General features: G+C 39.5%; 1 protein-coding gene across 3 annotated transcripts in view; it reads right to left on the bottom strand.

Moving 5' to 3' along the window:
• The window catches only part of PDSS2 (decaprenyl diphosphate synthase subunit 2), a 120,416-nt gene that overhangs the window by 38,447 nt on the left and 63,394 nt on the right, over positions 1-18,575 (bottom strand). For all 3 annotated transcript variants that reach the window (XM_021390916.1, XM_021390915.1, XM_021390917.1), the window contains exon 3: positions 4,041-4,239. In XM_021390916.1, coding sequence (XP_021246591.1) covers positions 4,041-4,239 — 199 coding nt within the window. The remainder of the gene's footprint in view (positions 1-4,040; positions 4,240-18,575) is intronic.

The following is an 18,575-nucleotide window of genomic DNA, read 5'->3' as shown; positions in this document are numbered from 1 at the left end:
TTTTTTCCTTTTTTTTTTTTTTTTTACTTCTAAGAGGTACACCTTCCTGTCTGTCTATGGAGTTGCAAGCAATACATTTAGATTCTTTTATCATTTCTTTAGCCATCAATACATTACAGAAGGCACTATACTAAAATGCCTCATTTTATCCTTTTCAAGTTTTACATGTCATTGCCTGCAGTCTGTGGGAGCACCAAAACCGGTCACAATTACACCTTTAATGCATTCAATCTATAGTTTCATAAGAGAGATGATCCAACAAGCTCCAGCTTTAAGCTGCAACAAGTTTCATCCAGCTCATCTGTAATGTACCCTGAAAAAGAAAATTATTTGACAACATCATGGTCAAAATTCACACATAAGTTGTGTTAAAAATGTCCATACCATATTTCTTGTTAACAGATGGCAAAAATGGAATTAATGCCCGCTACGTCTGCTGCATTCACATTTGAACACCACCCTACAATTATTATAAGAGGTTAAGGTTACTTAGGCAGAATTCAAAGACCAAACTAATACCTTTTGCTACTAAAGAACCACTTTCATGCAACAAAATCTTGCTAGCAGATTCAACCCCATATCTATGGCTAAGCAAAGCAAGATAACAAATGTTAAGGTCATATCACCTTCAGAAGGCAACAAAGAACCAACCTTTCCATTTTTCCTTAAGCATATAGGAGGTACCGTAATTAGTTAGGTAAGCATCATTTGCTTTTCCATTTCTCCCACAATCTACATCTTTACAATGACTTTTGTAATTACTTTATCAAAATTCTAGAATCAAACCACCACAAAATGAGAAAACCTATCAAACAACCCCATCCCATCATCCCAAATAAACACAGTCCAGTCCAACAAATCAGTACGTTACCAGACGTTGCTCTGCAATTTTTAACTAGCAAAAAACCCCATCCTCTTCCTTGTTGAAGGCTAACAATTCCTAAAACCACTGCCAATACACCACCTACTAAAAGATCCCACCCAGTTACTCTTTGTGCTCAGTTCTATTTTAAAATCCAATCTACTACAGGCTGCAGTTTTGGAATAAGACTATACCCATACTATCTTCCATCAGCAACACAATTTAGCAGGATGCCAAGAAAAGCCACAATCAAAAATACAAGACAAGAAAAAAGGCAGTCAAAAAATTAACATGAAAGAACAGAAAATATGCGATCTGATCAACATACAGCTGAAGAAATCGCCGTTCATTTGAAACAGATTTTATTATTCAAATCAACTGAGAACTTTGCTGTAATTTACAAAAATATAGTATGCAGTTGCCCTTCTGTAGCTTGTTTTAAGCCTCAATTAATGCCAACTTCGTATCATAATTAATGTCTCAATTTCACAGAGTAGAAAATGAGAATGCTTTCTTCCAAATTATTGCGTGTGTTCAAACAACGAATTTTACATGATTTTACCACAGCACAAGACCAGTATTTGTATTATAGGTGGATGTACTGTTTCTGGCATCCTAATTGACATTTCAAGAAATCCTGAGTATTTGTACCACACACATTAAAAACAAACAAAAACACCCAACCCTCTTCCCCACCCTCATCCAAAAAAGCAACCCTTCACCCTAAAAATCTCCTTTTGCATAGCATTAGCAAATGTATGAATGAGAACTACAAGCATTTAACAAAAAAAAGAAAAACCACAAACCCTGAGCCTTGAATGTTGTTAACATCATTGCAGTTATATTCTACAGCACTAGCAAGAAGAGGAAAATTACTACAAATTAACAACAACAATTCCTATATTTAATGTTATTTAAAAATCAAAGTGTTACCTAAGGCAATTACCTTGCAGCCTTTTAATATCTACAGGGAAAAGCCTAAGGGAAAATAATTGACTTTGCTAATTTTACCCTTGGCAATTATAAAATAGCTCTGCATTTCATTACGACTACGGAATTTCACATCTAATTGTCAGCCCCGAGAGAAGCACAGAGATAAATGCATCATACGCAAGCTTAGACAAGAGTTTAATGGCACAATAAAATTATCTTGGTAGCAGTGGTTTCAGGTAATGTTCAAATCCCCCTTAAATTCTAGATGATATAACAATTATGCATGCCTAAATAGAGGTTATAGTCTACCACGGTCAGCGCCACATACAATGTATGCTGCTCACTTCACTAGCCAATTTGCTGAGCTACCAATTGAGTGCCAGCAAAAAGCAGCACTGAGATTTTTACTTTTTCCATCAAAGAAAACAAAACATTATGAAGGAAAAAAGTCACAGTTATTTCACACTGCTGAAAAACAGATGCCAGATTTGAAAATTCATCATTTACAAAGGAATAAATACAGTATGTTTAAATCATTGCACCTGTCAAGAAATTTCTATAGCTTGTACTTCAATTTCTCTAACTTTGCTAGTAGGGTTAGACGTATGAAAAAGAATAATTTACTAAATCAGTTCCCATAATGGCATCCCACTTATCGTATGTAGAAGCTATGAAAGTATTTAGATGTCAGAAAAATGAAAAAAGTGCTAAAATGTTTTGGCAGAATTTTCAGACATACAATATGATTACTTCTTAAAAAACAGTAAGAAAAAAGGGGAAAAAATATTTCTTTGCACTTGTGTTTCATTTCACTGTAGGCTTGTTTCCTGGCAAGACTTAAGTGATTATACATTGTTGCTGCAATACTTAATGATGTAATAAATGCAAAGTAATAGGTGCTGCATTTTATAAAACGTTTCCTCTCATGTGGAAACAACAAAAAATTACGTAGGGTTAAATGTTTTGCTTTGTCTTGAGATTCTTATCATGTACTAAAAAAAATAATGGACACAAATCAACAGTAAGTATTAAAACTCATTACCACCCATTTTTATTATGGCATAACTAAAACTCTGTGCAAAACTTCTAAAAAATATTTACAACCAGTTCTCCCTGTAACAGCTTAACCCAATATTCCAGCAGGTTGACACCTCATTTCCTGTCTTTTCTCCTAAACCTCAGGTCTACACTATGAAATGACACCACATTTGAGGGACACTGTCACAATGATGATCAGAGCAGTATAGAGATACTCAACTACAACCATTACGAGGAACTTCAGAAGAAGTTAAAAACTACAGACTCATTAAGCTAAGGATTAAAACTGTGTTGATTATTGACAGTCATGCACATGACATATGTTTATTTCACATTAAGATATGGTGGCAATGTTCACATGCATTCCTGCTATGAACAGTTCTCAGTCCACAAAACTCCAGCCATACACGTAGCTAGGTTACACTAGACTGCACAGGGATGCTCATGAATCTCTCTCCACCATGACAAGTTTTAAGAAGGAGCCAGACAAACACACATCGAGAATGATTTACCGTAGCTGATTCTGTCTGGGGACAGGCAAAATGACCAGAAAGATGATTTCTCCAGTTCTCCATCTGTTTCATTTTGTAAGATCATACATATACACAACTTGTTCATCACGAAAAACATTGCCTGTTAGGTTTGGTGGAGTAGGCGAGTTGCAGATGCCTTTTGGAAGCCAGTACACCCATGTTAATTGGACAATCCAATACTCAAGGGTGACCAAGCGCCTAACAAAATAATTTTATTACCTGAGAGCTGTGTAGACAAGAGATTAAGTGTCTTCCCCTATGAGTTCTCTATGATAGTCAAGCTTTTCACAAAGCTGAAGGTAAAACAACAAACCAAAAGTGCCTTCAGCTGGCAGTCTGCCAGAAGGGCTCTATTTCAAGGTGTCAGAAGGATGCCACAGCACATAGCTGAAGTCCTCCAAACTAACCACTCATTCATCACTATCTATAGTTACATTGCTTCAGAACATCCACTGAATTGTCAACACAGCAATCCTATACGACAGCGGTAAATGTTCACAGCAGCATCATCCTGTCAATTCATCTACAGCTATCATATAAGCATGCTGATTTTTAAAGGATGTTCCATATGTATGTACGCATGATAACTAAGCTGATTTTTTAATGGACTTCTGTTTTGGAAGATATATTAATAGTTACTTACTTTGGCAGTAAAAGAATTTTTATTTTTTTACCTTGGTATTCTGTAACTGAGCAAGGCTTGTGCAAGCATTTGCCAGAAGAAAATCTCCACTCAGAACAGCCATTTTATTCCCAAACTGCATATCCTTCAGCGGGCCATCACAAGACTTGAGCTCACCAATGTTCACTATGCCACGATGCACAAGAAAGGCAGTGTGGATCAGTTCCGTAATCTCTGCGAGACTTCTTTGACTGCAAGTAAAGAAAAACTACAATTACTTTTGAAGCTGTGAATAAAATAGAGACTATCAGGGAAAAAAACAAAGGCCATACTATATGCTTAGCAATTATTTTGTGAACTATCATTCACAAAATGCTCTTTCATTTATTTCCAGAAGCAACATCTTGGATGTGTTAAGCATAGAGAAGATTCACATCATGCCATCAAGCATTTCCAGATAAGCTGCTGGTACCATTGGTTCTGTTTGGAGGAACACTGCCCTTTGTTTGAAATCTCCAGCAAAATAAAGCTCAATAATCAATATGGTTCTCATCACATTTTCTTTTTAGCTTTGTCTTTATAAGCTTGAGGGACATTAGCATGAAGAAACTGCCAAACAGAAAGTGCCAATGGGAATGAACAAGGGACAAGCAAGCTAATGTGAACACCGTAAGAATGCTACAGCAAACGTCTGCTCAAATTAGAGCTAAATTAATAACAGGATACTTTGCAGTTCCACAACACTGAGGGAGGTGGGACAGACAGCCAAACATTTCACATGGTGCACTAGTTACATTTCACTAGTCAGAAGACACAGCAGTGCTTGTCCGGCACAGGAATAGATCAGATTATATTTGGGTAGCTTCACAAATCATTTCTCATTCCAACTCACAGTGTGCTACCCTCCGAATTCAGGAGCTTCACCCTTGTGAGAAAACCCTATGCCAGGCACAACATTTTCACTTTTCTGAGATGAGATTTGCCCTCTATTTTCCTTTGTTTTTGGAAAAGGCACGAGAAGAGTCAGGTAACCAGTTCCCTCTCCTCACCCTAACTTGGTGCTGTACCCCAGTGACTGCCCCAGGGGCCCTAGATAGGTCCCTCCCTTGCTCCCACCCGCAGCAGATGATGAGCTGACAGCAGGCAGAGATGAGGGGAGGGAACAGAGCAGCAGGCACCAGCACTCTGTCCTGCTAGTGCTGCTCAGACAGATACGCACAGGGCTGCTCTGATGGAATCATCAGCGTGTTCATGTTTTTTTCTGATTCAAGCAGTTCCCTATGTGTCACAGAGACTTATTTAATGCATGAGCAAAAATACAATGTACATCCTTGATTAAAGATAAAGGTCTTTAAGTTAAATTGCAACCTAGTACAATGGTACTGGTGAGGCACTGGCACAGGCTGCCCAGTCACCGTCCCTGGAGGTGTTCAAAATACATGTAGGTGTGGCACAGAGGGACATGGTTAGTGGGCACAGTGGAGATGGGTTGGTGGTTGGACTAGGTGATCTTAGTGGTCTTTTCAACCTTAATGATTCTATGATTTTATTAAAGGCACGGTGTGCTCCCCGTGCTTATTCCGAAGTGATCAAGCCCAGATTTACTGAGCAAATAAACTACCTCACATATTCTCATATCCATATACCTGCACATACGCATACACAGGTTAGGTTCTGGTTCTGTACTTGCAAAGCACTGAGTAAATAGCTGTTTTTCCTCTGGCTGGTGCAGATGTGTTACACCCACCTGAATGACTTGAACCTAACTAACCTCCTGCCTCAAATGATAGCAGACACAATGAGCCCCAGCAGCACCTGCTTCAGGCCTGCAAACTGAGGCAGCCAGCAGAGCAAGGAGCCAGCAGGGCCACGGGGGCTGCTGTGGCACAGCAGGGTAGACAAGTGGAGAAAGGGGAAGCTGTGGTCCCCAACGTGTTTTGTCACACAGAAAGTAAGGTTGTTTTAAAATTCACCATTTTTGCTTCACGTGAAGAAAATGTGAAAACCACACAGCTGGCCATTCTCCTTTTAGACAGGAAAATTGGAGGTTGATAGTGTTTTTCAAAGAGGAAAAGCAGAAACTCCTACAGCCTTCATCCACAGAGCAGTACTATAATCATTGCTGGCTTGGCTCTAACAAAGGGTTAACAGAATTGCCAGCTTGGAGGAAAAGACTAACAAGACATCCCAACACTCCTGCTGTCACTGTCACGGCAGCCCTTGGAGGAAATGTCCCTATCAATTCGGTTTATCAGATGGACAGCTGATCAACATGAAACAGCCTTGCTCTGGGCAGACTGAGCCGAGCTACCTGGCATGAATAGCAATGAGGGCCCGCTGCCTGCAGCCAGCCCTGCCACCTCAGGCTGCGTAGATCCCGGGACATATGGGGATCCCTGGTGACGAGCACAGAGCTGTCGCCAGCTCCCGTGATGGTTCATTTCCCCCAGCTGAAAGCAGACATTAATATCCTGAGGAGACTAGGCCCGCCTCTGCGACCTCCAGCCACTGAAGCAAAGCAGCAACTGTCCCATTTCTTCCTTTAATAAGCTTTTAATGAAGGAAATCAAAATCCCCTCTTTGACTCCAGCATTGCTCTTCATGAAAAGGTTACACAAATACATCAGTGTCACGCTTTCCAAATGCACAGGATCTAGATGCTTTCATTTCATTTTTTTATAATCCATTTGTTCTCGTAACGATACTCATATTATTTGTGCTAACAAGAGAATCATATTATGCAGATAATCTGCATCTAATCCTGATCTTACACACTGCTTCTGCCACTCTCTCTCTTCAGCCAGATAAAGATAGAAGAACCAAAGCCACCGTAGAAATCCCAGGCAATGTCTTTCCTAACATTTTTTTTGTGATAACACCCATAATACTGAGGCACTACAATGGACTCCATGGTGCTGCTGTGGATACAAAGGGGTTCTTGACATGACTTTGGAAAGGACAGCATCCAACAAACAAGCACACATACACACACAAAAAAGAAACTAAACCAAATCGAAAAACAACGCTGTTATGAACTTGCTACTGAATGCCCAAAGCGATACTATACACAGCTTTCTCAATCTGAGGTGGAATTCAGTGATTCAATAGTTCTGTATTTGAAAGCAGCTAATCCCCACATACAAAAAGCTAATTTTGGTAGAAATCCTGGACTTACAACAGCAACATCTGATGAGAGTACCAAGGCAGAAACAACAGGTCAACCAGATTATGAACTCCCGCTGCTTCCATTCTCACACTCTCACATAACAAAATGGGAGTGGAGTAGCCACCAGAATCACTGACATCACGAGGTAGCACTGAGAAAACAGTCAGCTTTTTGCATTTTTTTTCCAACACACAAAGTTTGTGTGTTGTTAAAACAGAAGTAGATAAAGAAGCAGAAGTGTTTTTTCACCAAATACCAACCTACTTCCATTCATTTTTCATGGACCTTGCCACTAAAGCAAGGACACCCTGCAAACCACTAACTGCTCCAGAGACCCAAATTCTGGGCATCACATTGCAAGAGACTGTATTATTTCAAGCACCACAAGTCACTCATTGTCCTCGTCCTCCCCTTCCAGAAAACAAGCCACGTGTGGTGATGTTATTCCAGAAAGGATGGTACAGAGGCTTGACAGAACATGGGGAATCTTAACAAGAAGTTTTGATGGGTCACAGTCAAACAGGCACAAGTTCTGCTGTTAGCTGTATTACTTAAGCGGAGTTGGGTGTGAAAAACAGCCCCCTCCCTCAACTTCAACTAAGAGAATCACAGGATGGCTTAGGCTGGTGGAACCTCTGGCCCATCCAGCCCAACCCCGGCTCCAGCAGGGACACCCACAGCAGGGTGCCCAGGCCCACATCCAGGCGGCTTCTGAAGATCTCCATGGAGGAGACCCTACAGCCTCTGGGCAGCCTGCAAGCAGGACAACAGAACACACTGGTTCATTAGCCTTTCAAGCCAATTACTGTCTACAGTTTCAGCGAATATCTATTTCCTCTCCTCCAGTCTTTAATAAGATCCTTGCATTTGTTTTCAGTTCTTTTCTTGCTCTACTCTTCATGAAAATCTTAGTTCAGAGCCTTGCATTGCCTGAGGCATATAAAAGGGGGCAGCACCAATGCTGCCTCTTGGTTTTCCACTCACTTACGCAAGTTTAGAACAACTGTAACCAATCTAAATGTCTGTAAAACACTTGCTATAAAATATCTGTCAGTTTAGAAGCACCTCAAAGCTGGAAATATCCTGGAAACTATAAAGGAAACATTGATATTTGTAAGAGTCATTATCGAAATCTCTGCAGCAAGGCCTGGAACTAAGTTGACTCTGGGACTGTGAAACAGTAACTTGCAGGAAAATACTAGGAAGGTACAAAATTAAGTTACATAGAGTGTTACATCCCACATCAGAATAAGGACAGCTATTTCTACATTGCTCCCTCGCCCCAGTAAATTCAACACAAACCTTCGGTATTCAAGTATGTTTTAGTGAACTTTGATAAACTGCTGAGCAAAGTTCAACAAATCATTTAGATCTGCCCTTATAAACTGCCCCAGCAGATGCAACAGCCTGCTACTGTCACACTATCAGCCCAGGGAAGGAAGACAGCTTCTGCATGAAACCCACACACAGTGGGCACCAGATCTATAGAGAAAAATAAAGCAAACACTTTGTAAATATGCACCTGCCCGCCCTACCCCCGCCCCCCCCTCCCCCCAAAAAAAAAGCTATGATGGTACTATTACAAAGAGGACTACCTCATGAAGACTTCAACACGAATGTTGAAGCCTACACAAAACTGTATAAAATGGCAAGGTTGACTGGCAAAATATTGAAACAAAAAAATTTGAAAACAAAAATAGGTTTTTATAACGAATTTCCCATGCAACTTTCAAAAATGAATCTTGCAGTGCTCCTTCCTGATGTCCTGAACACCCTGTTTGTTGTGTATGTTATCTCAAAATACTTGCAGCTATGAAATGTTACTAGGCATGATCTCTTTAACATTTCTTATGAGCAACGTCAGTCCCTGATTTCAAGTCCTACTCTAAAGAGAAAATAGCATTTTGCAAAATATATAAAATAAAAACATTAAACAGCTCAATTGTACTGCTGTGCACAAAGAAGCATTTCAAGTTGAATACTCTGCAGTATTTGTGATGGAAACTCAAGCTCACAGTAACAACTATAAAGCGTGAGTCAGTTTGCCTTTCCTTATGAGCTAACTATCAGAAATATACTGCCCCTCTCAGAGGAAGATAGGTTGCAGAGTTACTTAATAGCTTAAAATTATGTTAATATTAGGGATAATATTTCACATAAATGGACCAAGTAAACAAAGAATAATACTAGCTACTAAAATCCACATTCTAAAGTTCTCAGCAATGAACACAACTGCTTAGAATGAAGACAATGCAAAAGAAAGGTTAGAAATTCTTTAAGAATTGTCATCACAGAACTTTTTATTAAAAGGTTACTAACATTGTACACCCAAGATTTGAATATTTTCTGTGACTATGCAATAGCTTCCCTTCAATACACAAAAGATTAATTTGGATGAACAACGCTGCATTCCAAATTTTTTAAACAAATACACTAAAAAATACCAGTACCTATCCCAGTTGAGTGACAACTATAATAATCTATATATAACTATGAAACTGAAAAATAGCTCTTTAGTGGAAAATTACACACTAAAATGCATTTTAAAAGAATTAAAATTATAATATTAACACTGACAATGTATTTTGGTAGAACCTGATGTCATATTTGTGACCAATGAACAGAAAGAATAAAACATTTATAAGGACAAAACATTGCACAGGCTAACTTTAAATTGATTCTGTTTGCTGTGGTCATGATACTGCATCGACATAACACTGTTATTTATACATTAAAAAGGGAGAGGGAAGGGAATTTTACAGTCCTTTTTAACCCATTCACATGTCAAAGTCAACACCATACTTAATAAAAACATTCTTAAAGGCAATGTATAATGAGTAACGAACAGCAACATGGTGATGTGAAGTCTCATTCTTATCTTCTGTGCACAGCTCCTTTTCCAAGCAGTAAAGAAGTTGAGGGAAAAGGTGCTTAAATTAGCCAACATGTAGGGCAGGTGCTGCGGCTTCAGAGCTCAGGATGAAACAATAAACTTAAGCTCAGCACCAAATATTTTGGCACGGCCATGACTTGTGTCCTATTACCCACAGAAAATATCTACCCACTGTTATCCTTTAACAAGGTCAGAGACTAAGACTTCTTCGGTTCCTCCTATCCTGGTCTCTAGGCTATTGCACGTCATCTTCCATCTGAGGGATAAATTAAGTTTAAATACATTGTTTCTATTAAGTTTATTAAGTATGCTGATAATCGCACTCCTGTCTTATCAATTTATTTTCAGACTTGCCACCTAGCTTACCTCGCTCTTCTTTTTCCTCTCCTGGCATCACAAAAAATTTTGAAGTAAAACTTCTATCCATACTTGTCCATGTATTTTCTTTTATTCTTGTAAAGAGCTCACATTTTCTCTCTGTATTTCCCTCAATACTGAAATGTTGTTTCGTTTCTATCCTCCCCCCACCAAAATTTGCCTTAGCAAGCTCTTCCCTCAATCCTTTTGTAGAATTTGAAAATGTTTTCTGATTTTTAGGGTTGACTTGATGTTGACTTGAATTCAGTATGACTGTTTCCCCACGCATTGTGCATGGACAGCATCCTGTTACCACTCTCTTCATACAGGAATCACATACTATAATTCCCATTTTAAAATCAGTGTGGGAAGACTGATGTTTCCAAAATGAATTACAGCTCTCAGATGCAGTATTGTTTTTTTACTAGGCAATTATCAAGCCTTAAACTTCTAACAAATAAAAGACAAGCTGAAATTTTAGTTGGTGCTTGCTGCAGATCATATCAAGAGATACGTGGACCATATCAAGTGCAACTATTAAGTCATACCAAGAGCTAAAATGTTTACTTCCTTAAAGAAGTAACTACTTCCCTCCTTTGGTAAATAACGGTGCAAATATTGCATGAGAATTTACTGATACTCAGTAATTTATATTAGCAATATAATGTATTGCCACTACCATGTATTTCTAAAAGGAATTTTCTAAACCTCAAGAAATGTTAGATTCAACTTGAATTCTCTATTAAAACTTTAATTTGCTACAAAGAGTTCCTATCAGAACAAATAACTTATGTACAAGTGAATATGATCTAAACACATTTCTTATACAAAAACAATATAATCATAGCCAAAGCAGTATACAAACATTTCTTATAAACATGATATATAATACTCAGATGTATATAATATTGTGTTATTTTCAAAGATAAAACAAGCTGAATCCAACAGATAAATTAAACAGTAAAACACGAACAGTTTCTGGATACTGTTCAAGAATATTTTGCTATATAACCAAAAGGCCACAATTCCCTAGTCAGGAAGACTAAGCTGATTAAAAGCAAAACAGAAAGCCAAAAAACTGTTGCCTAGACAAAGCCAAACCAGCTATAATTCCTTTCCTCTCTGTCTGAAACAAACTGAAAAATGGATATAACAAATGCAAATCAGAGAAACTAGGCAAGGAAGGAAATTGACAAAAGGAATGAGAAGATGTAAAGATGTACATGAAACTAAGCAAAGGCAATTTAAAAATTGCCTACTAAAACCCCCTCAAAGTAAAAAGAATTTTAAGAACTGCACTGGTCCATTAGGTTGGGTTGGGCAGAAACATAACACAAAGGCACAGAGTTTTAGGAAGTCCGTTATATTTCTAAGCATTACGTTTACACAGCCAGGTACAAATATCTTCTAGACCAGTAGTGAATAATAATGCTCATAAACAACAGCAGTTATGATTTTATAATCAGGAGGTCCAGAGAAATTGCACTCTGGAGAGAAGGCAACCGGAAAGGAATGACGCAGTGGATAAACAGCAAGGAAAATGAATTGTTCTCGATACAGAGTAAGCTGAACTGGTTCAATATGCTTTTCTGAAGTCAAAAACACATTAGGAAAAAGTAAATGAAACAAACAAACAAACAAGCAAAAGCCCATAATCACAAGATCTTAGGTAGAATTACAGAAGGCAGACTCTACGCTTGCAGGACAAGAGACTGTTTTAGGAAGAAAACACTCCCAGTCTGTATACATTAAGGGTTCGAAGTGTGGGAGGGAGGTAGAGGAAGAGATCATCTTAAATAATCAGCCAGATCTAACAGGATCACACAGGATACCACTGTGGTCAAAACAGGCTAATACAATGCAGTATGAATTAAGATAAAAACACTAGCAGAAGCAGTGTTTCCACCAACTCTTGGTTTCTGATGCCAGTCAAATAATTACTGGGAAACTGCACTTCACTGAGGAGGAATTTGGGAAAGCCAAAAAAAGATTTTGGGGAAGGGTTACACTAACAATCAAGGTAGCATAAAACACATATTCAAAGTGAAAAACTCCATGATTTAACATAAAGAGAAGGCTGGTATTGAATCTGTAGACAGACCTGTTTACAGCTATTTCAAGAAAATGTATGTACCTAAACTTTAGAACAAATTTAAGAGAAGAAAATACCTGGATTGTCATAGAATTGTAGAATCATAGAATGGCTTGGGTTGGAAGGGACCTCAAGGATCACCAAGTTCCAACCTCTGCTGCAGGCAGGGTTGCCAACTGCTAGATGAAGTACCAGATCAGGTTGCCCAGGGCCCCATCCAACCTGGCCTTGAACCACACATTGTGGGACATCCATAAACTCTCTGGGCAACCTGTTCCAGCACCTCACAACCTCCCTCTGTGAAGAACTTTCCCCTGACATCTAATCTAAACCTTCCCTCCTTGAGCTTAAAACCATTCCCTCTTGTCCTATCACTATCTATCCACGTGAAAAGTTGATTTCCCTCATGTTTATAATCTCCCTTTAAATACTGGAAGGTTGTAATGAGGACTACCTGGAGCCTTCTCTTCTCCAGACTTAACAAACCTAGCTCCTTAAACTTGTCTTCATAGAAGAGGTTCTCCAGTGCCCTGATCATCTTTGTAGCCCTCCTCAGTACCCTCTCCAAAAGCTCAACATCTGGGGTTGAGGGCCCCAGACCTGGATGCAGTACTGCAGATGGGGCTTCACAAAGGCAGAGTAGAGAGGGACAATCACCTTCCTCACCCTGCTGGCTACCCCTCTTCTGATGCAGCACAGGATACCATTGGCATTTCAGACTGCAAGCACACACTGCTGGCTCATGTTATGTTTTTCATCTACCAGGACTCCCAAGTCCTTCCAAGCAGGGCTACTCTTGAGGAATTCTTCTTCCAGACTGTATATATATATATGGGATTAACCCAACCCAAGTGCAAAACCTTCCACTTTGCTTTGTTGAACTTCATTAGGTTCATATGGGACCACCTTTTGAGTTTATCGAGTTGCCTCTGGATGGTATCCCTTCCTTCTGCTGTATCAACTGCAGCACTCAGCTTGGTGTAATCAGCAAACTTGGTGAGGATGCACTCAATCCCATCATCTATGTCACAAAAAAAGTTGTTAAAGAGTATCAGATCTAAGATGGACTCCTGGGGGATGCTGTGTGTCACCTGCCTCCACCTGGACATAGAGCCATTGACCACAACCCTCTGGCTGTGACCCTCCAACCAAATCCTTATCCACCAGACAGTCCACCCTTCAAATCCATATCTCTCCAATTTAGAGATAAGGATGTTGTGGGGGACCATGTCAAATGCCTTCCAAAAGTCCAGGTACACGACACTGGTTACCTTCCTTTTGTCCACCAATGCCGCCACTCCGTCATAGAAGGCCACCAGACTGGTCAGGCATGACCTTCCCTTGGTGAAGCCATGTTGTCTGTTTTGGATCACCTGCTCATGCCTCATGTGCCTTAACACGTCATCCAGGAGGATCGGCTCCATGACCCTCCCAGGCACAGGCGTGAGGCTCAATGCCCTGTAGTTCCCTGGGTCTTCTTTCCTCCCTTTCTTATAAGTGGGAGTGATGTTTCCCTTCTTCTAGTCACCAGGGACTTCACTTGGCAGTCACAACTTTTCAAACATGATGGCGAGTGGCTCAGCAACCACATCAGCAAGCTCCCTTAGGACCCTGGGATGCATGTCATCCAGCCCCATAGACTTGTACACATTCAGTTTCATGAGGTGGTCTCAAACTTGCTCTGCCCTTACGGTGGCGGGGAGTTTGCCCCCGTAGTTTCCACTAAGATTATCAGGTAAAGATAAAATACAATTCAGTAGCTTGAACCTAAGCAAATTCAGAAACGAATAAGGTGAAGGTACTTTCCAAAATCTATTACATTACATTACTGTTGTAATGATGGACTCTCCAATACTGGCAAAACTGAAGATGACACTTCATGAAATCCCACTGAAGCATAAGGATTGGAGCTGATTAAAGTTGGGGAAATCCTATGGCCTGTTTTGTATTGCAAGGTAGTCCATCAAAATGGTGTCTTAGTTATTCTTGTATTTCTGAACAGTAAAGCTAAGGGAGGAAAATCTCAGAAAACAAACAAAAGACAACTAAGATTTGGCACCACTTAGTGTTGGTCCCTGTATCTAAAAATTTACTTTTGGAAAGTAGCCTATTTTCTTTTAAGGATGCACAGATATTTTCAGGATTGGGATTTCTGAATGCATTTCAGCCATCTTATTCAGCAGACAGGAAAGCCAGGACTACTTTGCTCATTAGAGTTACCTTGCATTCACAGTACAGGATCATCCAAAGCCACTAGCAGGCTGGGAACCTGACCTGCTACCACATCTTAGTTCTATCTTACTGTATGCAGACGATAAACTTTTTAAAAAATAAAAATAAAAAATTAAGCATGTTCTGCAAGAGGAAACAACCTTTGTCCAGAATTCATGTTCATCTTCACACATTCAGGCACTCACATTGGTTACACAATGTATTTGACATTGCAGTCTCACAATAAAACAAGAGATAAAGCAAAACTGAGACCATCTACAAAATTATTTTATGCATTTAAGGGTGTATATTTTACCTAAGTATACATATTTTTTTTAATCACAATTTTTCATGTAACCATTTGGGGGTTCTAGCCATGCAAGTCACATTTATTAAAGGCAGCATGTCAAATAAGAGTTGACAATTACAGGCTATATCAATACACATTATGCCAGATGGTAATGAGCCATACACAAAGGGCCAGCCATCCAAAATAATCACACCATTTTCCACAGAAATGTTGAAGAGGTTATGGTTTATTACACAGTGCTCATTAGATATACAGTGGCAGCATTAGCAATTTTTCCTTCATTTGTGTCTCATTTAAAACTCTGCCCCCGCAAGCCCATTCAAATTAGTACACAAGGTTAAAATCATTATGGTCAGAAGGAAAAAAATTTAATTGCACTTTTATTTTACAGTAATGGTGGATCAAAAGTCCCTGGAATCTATTATTCTCTGAACTATTATCTAACACGGGATTCTAAAAAGAGTAAAATTCAGTGTAAGCAGAGACTTGACATGAAGACAGACTATTTTAACTGAGCAAGCTCCAGATCACTTAGTAGCACTTAGTGAAAACAACAGTTAAATTGTGACACCATGTGACAAAAGTCACAAAACTAAAAGGTGAAACTGAACTTTCAGTTTCAGCTTTGAACACTCCTATCTGTGTTTCAATTTGTTGCTTTAACAGCATGGAAATATTTAAGTGGCCAAAAGGCCACTTTCACAGTAGGTTAGAAGCACAGTTGCCTGAAATAACAAGAGTGCAACCTTCAAGAAAAAAAACTTACAAGGTATGATTTAAAGCGCCTTTCCATCCAGCTGCATGTGCTGATCTGCAGCTAAAATTGTCTGCTGGAGACACTTTCCTGCCTGTCCATGTTTATGGATGTATGTGGGTGAAAAGATGTGTTGAGCTCAATGCAAATATTTGCCAGCACTAAAAGAGATGAGTCTTATCAATTAAAAACCTGCAGATGTTACCCAGCCTCCAAGTGACAGTGAGTATTCAGAAGTCAAAAAAACAACAACAACAACAAAAAAAACCTGTGGAAGGGATGGAGGAATTGAGCACTGTTCCCATTTTCATGGGAACACATGAAAATCACATACTATAATTCCCATTTTAAAATCAATGTGAGAAGACTGATATTTCCAAAATGAATTACAGCTCTCAGATGTAGGAATTGAGTGAAGGGAACGGGCATTTTAATCCACGCTCCTCTTCTGAGGAGCAGCGTCTGAAACCCAGAGATCACATCAGGCCACTTCCTTGCTCACAAGATGGGGGTCTCCTCGCACCTCTCAATCCTCGGTCAGTTCTGCTGAGCTCTTCTGTCCAAAATGCTGAATTATTCATTCAGCCAGATGGCAAAAGAGTGGGAAAAAATCTCCAGGGGATTATAGGTTAGTAAGGTGAAACACCTGAACTCTAGTTCCTACCCTGGGAGTGAAACATGACTTCTTTGGCCATTCCACACCATGACACTGTACATTCCTCTGTACAGAGAATTCTTCAGAAAACTCAAGAAGGATGAGGATTTAGATCCTTACAAATATAAGAGGGAGCCAAACCTAGACTTGTTGCATCTTAAGTGAATGCTCTACTCAATAGCTGGAGAGCTCAGAGAAACATTAACATAACATTTCTGGTCTGAGAATCCCACTTAGATATTTTCTTAGTAAGATTATGCAACAAATATTGTTTGTGTTTTGCAATTGCTTGAAAGACAGAAAGAACATCTTATTTAATAATGTCTTACAAAATAAAGAAAAAACTTAAAAAAAAAAAAAAAGATAAATCCATCTAAAACTGGTTTTAAACTTTCTTCCTGTTCTTATCTACATCTGCCTTCCAACCTGGCACCTGCTGCCAGCCAGCTCCTATGCCAAAACACAGATTACCTCTTCAGACAGCCAGAGCACCCAAGCACGAAAGCCAGAGTTGTCTTCTGATATCCTCTGGACTAAGGGGATTGACGTTCTATTTCGTATTCCAACCCTCAGCCTTTCCAGAGAGGACTTTTCCTCTCCTGCCAATTAATCCACTTCTTCATTGCCAAAGGGATGTTAACTTCTGCTGCAGAGATCATTCTAGACCACCTAGTGAAGCCAACCGAATTTCAGCACTGGACAAAAAAACCTTCCCACTGAGTCTGCAGAGGAAATGCGTCTGCCAGAAGTCACAGTTTATGTATGTTATGCAAATGCATTGGATATATCTGCATGTTCACCAGTGGTCCCAATGAATTTTACTTTTTGTATTTTTACACCTTTTTACTCTTGTGACAGAAACACGCTTCTATTATGAAATGGGTATTTTATGAAAACCACCAAAGAAGGGAGAGAGAGTGATGTTTCTGAAGCTGAAGAGCTCTACTCAACAATCAATGCTGTTGCTAATCTTGAAGCAACAGAAATACTGCTGCTCCCTTAAAACAGCTGTACAAAAAATATGAAAGAAATACGGAAAAAGTATAAAGAGAAAAATAAGATTTTTAAACTTGATCAGATGAAAGAAGATCAAACCAAAAGAAGAATTTTAAAGGTGAGCTAGTAAAAGGATCTTTCTTCTGGCTTACTGAAGTGAGTGAGTTGCAGGTTTTGTAACCCTTTTTTGGACTGGAGTCCAAAAAAGGCGAAGATAGGAGGAGAACAAAAGCTTCAGCAACAGTCATGGTAGCACGATCTCAGAAAAAATTAGATGTTAAGATACATGATGCAAGGAAAGAGAGTAAGACACAGAACTGAAAAAGTATATTGAAGGAAACACTCAAAAGGTGAGGCATAAACTAAGGAATTTGTGAATTGTATGACCGTGATACCACCAAAACAGAAGTCAAAAGGAACATGGCAATGAAGAAAATCAGGAATTTTGTTATGGAAATTCCCTTACAACAGCAGCATGGTCAGTCAGACTGCCTATGGAATGACTAGGCACCACCCCGTATGCTCATCCATCCAGGATTAACTTACTCTACAGGCACTCCACAAGTAGCCCCCAGTTAGATCTCATGCAACACCTATTCCATAAAAAATTTCACATCACAGATTAAAAAATACTACTTTATTTAACCAAAACATTTAACTATACTATAATCAAAGGGAAATAAGGTTGCATTTCCAGATAAATGGAAGAAATTGGTTACTATCAACATGAGCTAGCAGTGTGCCTTGGCAGCTAGGGCATCAAACCACATTTTGGGCTGAACAAACCACATTTTGGGCTCAACAAACCACATTTTGGGCCAGTCAAGTGAAGTGACTCTCCAACTGTCTTTAGTCGTGGTGCAGCCTCATATGGAATGTTGCATGCTATTCTGGATTCCACAACATTAAAAGCACGTTAAGGTCTTTGAATGTGTCTAGTGGAGGGCAACAAAGCTGATAAAGGGACTGGAAGGCATATCCTGTGAGGAGAGGCTGCAAATGCTTGAGAACAGTGGGAACAGCACAAAGCTGCATGAGAGGAGGCTCAGATCGGGCATTAGGAAAATTTATTTACTGCGAGGATGGTCAGACACTGAAACAGGCTTCCTAGAGAGGTGGCTGATGCCCTGTGCCTGTCAGGGCTCAAGAGATA

The sequence above is a fragment of the Numida meleagris genome, chromosome 3, assembly GCF_002078875.1.
Source record: "Numida meleagris isolate 19003 breed g44 Domestic line chromosome 3, NumMel1.0, whole genome shotgun sequence".
Classification (NCBI taxonomy): domain Eukaryota; kingdom Metazoa; phylum Chordata; class Aves; order Galliformes; family Numididae; genus Numida; species Numida meleagris.
The sequence above is the reverse complement of the archived record's forward strand: the minus strand, read 5'-3'. Positions and strand labels throughout refer to the sequence as shown.